At 34.9% G+C, this 10,220-nt stretch overlaps 1 protein-coding gene across 10 annotated transcripts in view; it reads right to left on the bottom strand.

Annotated features, from left to right (window-relative positions):
• Positions 1-10,220, bottom strand: part of ANKRD28 (ankyrin repeat domain 28) — a 162,173-nt gene that overhangs the window by 49,776 nt on the left and 102,177 nt on the right. For 7 of the 10 annotated variants that reach the window (XM_019667157.1, XM_019667159.1, XM_019667155.1 and 4 more), the window contains one exon: positions 5,939-6,009. The exons of the other annotated variants lie outside the window; for them this stretch is intronic. In XM_019667157.1, coding sequence (XP_019522702.1) covers positions 5,939-6,009 — 71 coding nt within the window. The remainder of the gene's footprint in view (positions 1-5,938; positions 6,010-10,220) is intronic. 10 annotated transcript variants of the gene reach the window in all.

The following is a 10,220-nucleotide window of genomic DNA, read 5'->3' as shown; positions in this document are numbered from 1 at the left end:
GGCAGTACTCAGAGCCATATAAGATGCACCAAGATAAATATATGTATGTGTGTATATATATGTGTGTCTATATATATATATATATATATATATATATATATATGAAATAAAATTTCCCAAGGAATTAAAAACAGTTCTAGTAGAATCTGCTATAAACAAGTAGAAATTTACCCCAAAACCCAAAATATTTTGAACCAAAGGCAGTACTCAGAGCCATATAAGATGCACCAAGATAAAACACTTCCTTTTTCTATCCTCCAATTAAAGGCAGAACAATCTATCAAAATGTGCAAGAAGAAATACTAATAAATATTCTTCAAAAACAAACATTGTATTATATCTCTTTTTTTCTAGATGGTGAAATATAACTAATTTATACTTTCAACTCTTTTAAAGAGATTTATTAATTTGCCATTAAATACATAAAATTTAAAACATACTATTTCCCAAAGTACGTTATATTTTACAAAATGAAAATTCATTAGGATCTGGTGAGAGAGCAAGACACAATGATTTTGCTGTGATGTTACCTGGTATGAAAGTTGGTGTTAACCATGCAATTTAAGAGTTTACTGCTCAAGGAGATTTGTCTCCCAGAAGCACAAGAAAAACTTCACAACAAATCTCATGGTAAGAGTCTAAAGAATCCAGTATGCCACCAACAAAGCAATATAATCAGAACTAAACCAAACTTTTCTCTTTACAGAGGTAATTCTATCTTTGGCAGATGAACAACACAAATTACATATGAAATGAAAAGTGCCACAACCAGGACAGAGCCATTTCAAGTCTAGTAAAACTGACCCTTAGTTTTCTTAGCTGTTAAGGAAGGGAAATACAACCTGTCTACCACTTGTCCTAAGTCTGCTTGCTATACAGTAAAAAACAACAACAAAAAAAACCTGACGTACATGACGTGTTCAAAAGTGTAAAATAACTATAAGTATGCAAAGTAGCAAGGAAGACTACACAAAAGATTATGATCTGTGATCCTTTTGCTTCTTTTTAAGCCTTTGAAATAAAAAGTAATCAGAACTGTTTGAAATATGGGAAACAGTACAAGTATTTAACAGGGCTGGGAAAAGATTGGAGATGCTCAGTAATCTATAAGCCTGCTAGGGAAGTCAGCGAGCTACTCAAAGATATATGGAGGCCTAACCTGTGATCCCACAATTACACTCCAGTTATTTACCTAAGAGAAATTTCAAAAGATCATCTAATAATGTTTACAGTAGCTTTATTCATGAGTCAAAATCCAGAAATGCAAATGTCCATCAATAAGAAAATGGATAAACAAAGTGTTGTACATTCATTACAATGAAATACTACTCAGCAATAAAAGGAATGAACCATTAATATACACAGTAATCTGAACGAATCTCAAAAATGTTATGTTGAACAAAAGAAGTCAAGACAGAAGAGTACATACTGTATACTTCCATTTTTGTAAAGTTTGAGAACAGGCTAAGTTACTCTGTGGTGAGAGAAATCAGAATATGGGTTGCCTCGGGGTACAGAAGGACTGACTGAAAAGGGACTGAGGGAACTTGTTGGAGTGATGGAAATCTGCTCTACCTTGACTGTGTAAAAGATTACATGGATATATACATTTGCCAAAATTCAAGACCACACACTTACAATCTGCATTTTACTGTAAATTATGCTTCAATTTAAAAAAGGAATATGAGGGAAAGGATACACAGAGGATCATATACTCAAAATTATGACTAGGCACAAAGAATATCAGAATTCTCCATCCTCATCCTCAAGAAGGGTATATTGTGACTTGGGGGATAAAACTAATGCTATACTGGGAAATGTCAGTAGGTAAATGAATGGATGCATGAGAAAATAATTAAAAGCAAAATGAAGAATTTATAATTGGATACACTGGGCAAATACTGTATGTACACTAGATATAGATGTAGAATTCTCACTCTGGAATTCATAATGCGTACATTAAAGCTTCTGAAAAGTCTGGGAAATATTTATGTTCCATTAGCAAGAATAGAAAAATCAAAACTATTCTTTCATTTTACTGAAAAGCAAGAATAAATCCAGCTTATGGTAGGTGAGGGTAGGTAAGATGGCATGTAAGGAAGGCTATAAACACAGTGCCTAAGATTCTAGAATCAAGACTGATTAAAGTTTGAATCCTGGGTCCACTGGTATGGACTGAATTGTGTCACCCCACAATTCATCTGTTGAAGCCCTAAACCCCAATGTCACTGTATTTGGGGATAGGGTCTTTAGGAAGTAATTGAAGTTAAATGAGATAAGGGAGGGACCCTAACCTGAAAGGACTGGTGGCCTTGAGAGGGAGAGAGGAAGGGAGGGAGGGAGAGAGAGAGAGAGAGAGGGAGAGGGAGAGGGAGAGAGATATCCTCCTGACCCGTCTTCCTCTACCACGTGAAGACACAGTGAAAAGGCGGCAGTGTGCAAGCCATGAAGAGAGACCTCACCAGAANGGGGATAGGGTCTTTAGGAAGTAATTGAAGTTAAATGAGATAAGGGAGGGACCCTAACCTGAAAGGACTGGTGGCCTTGAGAGGGAGAGAGGAAGAGAGAGAGAGAGAGAGAGAGAGAGAGAGAGAGAGAGAGAGAGAGAGAGATATCCTCCTGACCCGTCTTCCTCTACCACGTGAAGACACAGTGAAAAGGCGGCAGTGTGCAAGCCATGAAGAGAGACCTCACCAGAAATTGACCCTGCTGGACCTTGATCTAGGACTTCTAGCCTCCAGAATGAAAAAATAAATCTCTGTTGTTTAAGCCACCCAGTCTATGGTTATTTCGTTATGGCAGCTCAAGCTGACATAGCCACCATTTACTGCTCGGGATAGTGAATGTTATATCACGACAGCAGTGATCTTTGATAATTCAGAAAAAAATAAAGAAATCGCTGAAGGCTCCAGCCTTCAAAACAAAACAGGTGAATTTCTGGAAATTATAAACCAATGAGCCTAATGTCATAGCCCAGTAAAATTCTAGATCATATTATCAGCACATTACAAGCATTTAGAAAGTAATGTAGGTATACATCGTTTCATTAATGACAAATATTATCATAGTAATCTCAATCCTAATTTTTCCACTACTAGAGGGCATGTATGTGTAAGAAATGCTGTCAAGGTATACCTTGACTTTAAAAAGAAAAAAAAAAAAGCCAACTAAATATCCTATAACATCGATTTAAATAAGATTATGAAATATGGGTTGATGACAACAGGTTAAATAATTATACCCAAAGAGTATTCACAGCTTGTGGTCAATCTAGAATAGTCTACATTAGTAGCTGTCTTTGGCTCTGCCTTTTAAGCAATTTTACCATTCATTCAAAGTCAGGCTCAGGAAAAAGAAGGGTTAACAAACCTGCAAATAAACACAATGCTTACATGGACTGCTAATATCTCATCTCACATGATAATATAATTTAAACTCAGTTACCTTGATAAAATATGTAATTCCTGGAGTTAGGTTAAAAATAAATAAATAAATAAGTGTATATCCTCCACAGTATCCAGTGGTGTGATGTGGGTTCTTAAAAAAACAAAACAACCACACACAAAAAGCCCCAATACTCACAAATCTATCTACTCAGAAGAATACTCAGCGTTTAAAGAGAGCTGAACTGTATGCTACACTTGAAGAACGACAGTCACAAATCAGTGGTGGAGACAAGATGGGGCAGCCAGCCAGTAAACCCAGGTGTGTGGAAACTACATCCCTGAAGGAGAGTTGAGGAGTTGGGGATATTGAACCTGAAGCAGTCTTTCTCCACCCAGGTTCAGTGAGGGAACTGAGGTCTAACACATCACTGCATGTGACGAATTAACTTCTCTACTATGCATCTATCATGGTATTAGCTATGCACGTCCGAGAGAAAATTTAGAAAACAGTTATTGCAATCATCTTCTGTAGGACTTAGTTCTCTCATGGTATCTCAAAAAACATAAACCAAAAGCTACCTAAAATTCTGCCTTTTACACACCCCTCTGTGGTTATTTTTTCTATTACATGAAATAAGTATAAGCTTTCTTTTGCTCTCAGGATGTAATATGAATAATTAAAAGAACATCGGTGAAATTGATCATCTTGACTAGGTTTCCTAGCAGTTTTGCTAGTTATGAGATTTTCTTTTTAAAAGAAAAATGATCTCTAGGGTTTACAGAAGTTTTATTTTTATGGAATGGTAACATTTTATAACTGTTTCCCATAATCCTGCAAAGAGCAATAATACCGCATAGTCCAGTAATTTTTAGGCTGAAAAGTAGACTTAAGGAATTTACCAGGATCACTGCTTTCTATTCTACAGTTTTCTCTTAATTTCAGGCTGAATACATAATTTTTAAAAATCAGCAGTCAAGTTTCTAAGTGGAACCTGCAATCTTCCTTTAACATTAATTAAAATAATTAAAGAAAATCTTCAAGAATTTTTGGTTTTACAATCTCTGCAAATATACAAAGTATTCTTTCTGATGATTTAATTGGACAAAACTCCCACTAATTTTAAAGTCATAGTCCCAAGAGTCATACCAAAAAATGGATAGTTATGACTATCTCATTAATAAACAGTTACAATGATGGTAATGTTTCTCTCTTCTTAACTGCCTTTATTTAAATAAATTTCTTTATAAGAGAGCTAACCACAAACTTAACATTACTATGGACTTTCAGAGTTTAAAGTATTTTAGTTACTATGTCTCAGTTTTCATGATAATCCCCAGTTTTGACCAAGGTCACACAGCTAGAAAGTGGCAAGTTTCTCCAAATCTAATTTCCACAGATCATCAGTAACAGCACATCCAAGGACACAGATCCGAGTAAGGTGTGTGCTCAAGTGTACCCATTGTCCCTCGCTGCCCCCCAGCTAGAAGTATGTGGCTAATAGACTGCCTCTGTCATACTGCAGGGTTTATAATCCTTCCCAGTCACTTTTTCCCTCTACTTCTCTCCACTTGCCCAACTCTTGTTCTGGATTCATGATGTAGTTCACAACGAGGAATACAAAGATTGAAGAGATAGGGTTTCCCCAGTTTCTCTTTGAGAAATACTCTCCTGAGGCACTAGTTTCTTTTCCTTCTCCAGGACTACCTGGTCCCATGATGCGGAGGTGCAGTAGCTACATTTTCTTGTCTCTCACAATTTTAATAACTGAAGTAACACTGGGTTAGCATTAATTTACACAATTGCACACTTCTGTATTTTAAATTATTTAAAAATTTTTTCAATAAGCATCAACTACGATAAGATAGATAAAAAAGGGTGCTTTGGCCATAATACAGTTTTTATAAAGCACCCAATACATTTTAAAAAGGCAATAAAATGACAGAAAAAAGGAGGGTCCAGGTTTTGTCCCATTTCTGCTACTCAAGAGCTGAGTGGTTTCTGGCAAATCATTAACTATAGTTATCTATCTCCACAAGGACTAGAAGATATGAAAAATATAAAAAGAACATTCCCCCCAAATGTCAGTTATCTGGAAGAGCAAACAATATATAGGGTTATAAATAAGAAGGAACTGTTCTTCCTCATAAGACACCTACCATATTTTATGGTTATATATTTAAAACTGGTAAAAATGTGAGATCAAGTGATGTTTTGAAACTAATTTCAGTGTTTATCTAAACAATATTTCAATAATCATTATACACTGCTGAGATTACTTTTTGATCACAATCAGTAGAACCTTTGCAACACATCTATTAGGCTATTGTGAACCAGTAGAAAAAAGCCCTGAGGAGGATTTTATAAGATGGAAAAATAATTTCTCTCTTGAAAGAATATAGAAGGAGGGTTTACTACTCTCTGCTACTTCAGATTCGCCATTTTCAGATTCGCTTTTCCCTTCTTTTGAAAATATAGAATTTGAATATGGGCCCATAGATAAGCCTACTTAATGTTTTTATATACAGTATATTTACTAAGAGAAATTTCATACCTCACTACAAGATGCAACTGCTCTGTGTAAAGGTGTCAACCATTTGCTGTCTTTGGCATTAACTCTAGCTCCTGCAACAAGAAGAAAAAAATAAATTGAAATATTTTGCATAAAATATTTTAAGTAAGTCTCCTGAAATAATCGTTATATATAGTCCAAATTGGATAAATAACAATTGAAAAAGTAAAACTTCGTTTTTTATACTTTCTACTAATAAATTACCCTTAAATTACAAAACAAAACTATCTTTTTTAATTTATATGATTATCCAATAAGGTATTAGGCTCTTTTGATTAAAAATAAAAGGAACGTCATGTATAGGCTAGAAAAGTCACCTTTATACAGAGCATATCCAAAGTAAAAATCAGACTCTACTTTTAGAAGGTGTGTTAAAAGCTCAAATACTTAAATAAATAAGAATACTCAAACATAAAATGACCATTACAAGTCTTCATTATATTTCTTTACTAATGAATGTATCATGTTATAAAACAACATAATATCAAAATAGTTCTCTAGTGATGATTAAAACACATTAATACTATAAAGCTATTGTATTAATGGACACAATGGCTATAGACTTAGGAAAAAAACTGAGAAAGAAAGAAATGAACCAACCCACATGTCTTTCCGGGTTATATCTAAAGGTTTAAGGAAGTAATAAAAAAAAATCAACTATGGATAGTTTAAAAATCATTAAGTCAATGGACAAAAATTATCCTTAATAGAATGGAAATACATATAATAAGACAAAAAGTATATTACATAACCTAAGGGGGAAAAAAATCTATTGCCTACATAAAACCCACTGATTTGGTACCTAAGTTGCAACCAAACAGAAGTGGCACATTGTAGAATCACTCTACATCTATGTAGAGAGAAACAGCCCTGGCTTTTAGAAGTGAGAGAAGTCATGACATGTCCTCCACTATAAGCAATCCTAGATTTATGTCCAAAATTATAACTAGCTAGTGAGAAGAGACTTCAGATATAGTTCAACTCCCTTATTTCCTAGATGATAAAATGCAGGCATAGCTATAGCTCAAAGTCAGAGTCAACTGTGGCAGAACCAAGGCTAGAGCTCAGACCTAACGTTTTCATTTATGTTTTGAGTGTGAGGTTCAAGGAAATAACCAAGTGCTGTGACTCCACCTTATGAATCTAGTAGTTACTTGCTATAGGTCCCTAATGAGCTATTTGATCCTTTGGAACCTAAGTTTCTTTATCTATAAAACAGATCTCCTAACACCTTGTTACAAAGATTAACATCTAATAAACATACCTATTACACATAGGACAGATATATTAGAGGAAGATTTAAAAGTCTTGAATGTAAGAGAAAACTGAAATGAAACACAGGTATAGAAAATCATCCACAAACGCAACAGTTGAAATTCTGAAAGGAGCTGAAACCTCTGTGGGCAGTGACAGCGAGGACACTAAAATACTCAACCACCAATTATGAGAGCTTCCATGATTGCTCAATTAGGTTTTAGGAGAAACAAAGGGAGTCAGCAAAATAAAGAACCAGCCAGAGAGAGGGGTATAGTCATGTAATGAACATGTGAGTAACTACATGCCAGGCTCTATGGAGAACAAGACAGTTAAAACATAGACTGCCTGACCACAACAAGGTCAACGTTTGTTTTGGGTAAGAGGTAGAATGTATCGGGTTGTCGGAAAAGTCATGATGTATTTTTTATATGTTTTTTGTTGCAAAAATGCGTCATGACTTTTCAGACAACCCAATAGAGAGCACAAACATTTGTAATGTTTACAGGTTAGAAGGTTGGAGCCCTAGGGACAGTGCAGAAGCAATACAGAAGGCAGGCTTGCTCATTCTCCCATGGATCTGCTTAGAACGTCAGTGGTTCTCTATCCCTATACCTCTTTCTACAATTTTGTATTTAATGTGCATGGTAGAAGGACAAGTCTGCTGTTAAGGCCTAAAGGGTAGTGACACAGATACTTGGAGGAGACAAGTACAGTACGCTGGATAGACAAAAGCAGAGAAGAATGAGGCCTGACAGTGGGTCTTCAGCAAATGGGAGGGGTCCTAAGTCTGATACAGGTATTAATTAACAAGGAAACAGAATGTGGCTGTCACAAAAAAATGAGGAGGATCTGTATGTACTGTTAAAGATCTGTGAAATAAGAAGTGAAAAAAGCAGTGAGAACTATGTGAATAATATTTGTTACTTTTATGTAGAAAAAAAGAACAGATAATATCTATATTCATATTTGCTTTATATGTATAAGGACACCCTGGAGGAAAGAAAGGTAAGACATGAATAACATAGCTGCCTATGTGTTTGTGTAGCTGGTGGGGTGCAATTAAAATTGGGTGATATGATGGGAGACTGGGGTAAAAAGGCAACTTCACTGTATACTGTGTACCTTTAAAAATATACATATTTTAATCTTTGAACAAAATTGGAATATTACTTATTGAAGAAACAAAATTTATTTCAAACAGACTAAAAGGAGTGGTTGTAAGAAACATTCTAAGAATTTGGCTACAAGGGCAAAGAAAAAAATCGGAAAGTAACTAGCAAGAGGGTAAAGATAGTCTTTCTTTTGGATATGGGTTATCAGATATACAACTGAAGGAAGAAAATCTGATTTTCAAGGTGCATTTGGCAGCCCAAAGTAAAAAGTCCTGCAGAATTCATTCTGCCATTTTAAGTTACAATTAATTAATTAGCCTTTCCTTCTCTTTTAATAACAAAATCAAAATTAATTTATTAAAAAAAATGAGTTGACGACAACAAAGACTCCACTAATGGTTTACTGAGGATATATCACACTGCTACTTGCTACTAACGGACAATTAGATTAAAAAATTTGGCTTGCTCTTTTTAGATACTAAAGATAGTTACCTACAGAAAGAGCAGCACAATAGGATTTTAGACATCTGGTCATAATCTTTCTCAGAAGACACTCATCTTTTGTTAAATCATGTGTTTCTTCTAATAGCACTAATCAAATGTTTTAATTCCGGAAATTAAAGGTCAAGTACATGAAAAATGGTTGGGCTGTTTCTAAGAGCACCAACAGAACAAATATCTCCCCTGACCACAGTTTAATCAGTATGTGCCTTACATTTTAACAGACAACTACAGCATAACAATGTATATTACAAGAGCAGCAATAGGCTTTAAAATGAAAAATGGCGCAAGAGCAACAAACATGGCTGCATGCTTCAGATGTCCAGGCTCCCAGGGCTCATCTCTCGTGAACTCTCTGAAGATAACCAGATTTCTGTTCTACACACAGAGCTCCAAAATTAGCTATATATTCACAAATGAACAAACTACAATAAAGATACACAAATTACAAAGTCATCCAGTAAGGAAAAAGACATTTCCAGAATAAAATGAACTAATTCAATAGTTGAAAACTAGCCACAACGGCAAACACTGAGGATGGAGACAGGAGAAGAAGAAGAAGAAGAAATATCTGCTTAAAAAATATATTTTTTTTACACAATAGGAGAAATAAAACCAAATTAACAGCTCTGGTGGCATCATCATGTAATCTATACACAGCAGCACACAGTATGTGTGGTTTATAAGGATGACCTTAAGTCACCAAGATTAATTTATTTCCTAGTCATTAAAACAGAAAAAAAAAAATAAAACAGCAGCCCCATCTCAACTGTTGAAGTTAGGTTACTGGGAAACCCTGTGGTGGGAGAAAGCTCTGCTAAGAAACTGAGGACAATAAAGAGCAATTTCAGGATGATATCATTGGTGATTACTGCAAATAAATATTTACAGAATACCTCTACATGCTAGGAGCACATCTCACTAAACACAATGGTTATGCCCAACTATAGGATCAATACTTTCTACACTAGACTCCTCTTGTCCCACAAATCCATGTATATCAACTGAGCTTTCCCTTAAGATTTGCAGCCAGAGCCTATGCCACAACAGATAGCTGAATTTGGATTCACCTTCCAAGAGTAGAGATGTGATTAGATTTCTGATATGTTAAAAGAAAAAAAAAACCATAAAAAAACAAGCAAAGATCAACTGCAGGGTCATTCAAATAGGCTGTATCCATTTGATACCACAGTTAGATTATATTAAAAAAATCCAAATAACTAGTTTCTTTTCACCCAATCTTTTCATTTAATAATTCATACATAGAAAAATACACTCTGAAATGACAGGTTTTTGTTTTTTTTTTTTTAAGAAAAGGGTTACTTAAGGTAAGATTTCCAGAATTAGATAAATGTCTAGCTCATTTGGCAATAAGCCAGAAAGCAATTTAAAAA

This window comes from Hipposideros armiger, unplaced genomic scaffold (assembly GCF_001890085.2).
Source record: "Hipposideros armiger isolate ML-2016 unplaced genomic scaffold, ASM189008v1 scaffold_486, whole genome shotgun sequence".
Classification (NCBI taxonomy): domain Eukaryota; kingdom Metazoa; phylum Chordata; class Mammalia; order Chiroptera; family Hipposideridae; genus Hipposideros; species Hipposideros armiger.
The sequence above is the reverse complement of the archived record's forward strand: the minus strand, read 5'-3'. Positions and strand labels throughout refer to the sequence as shown.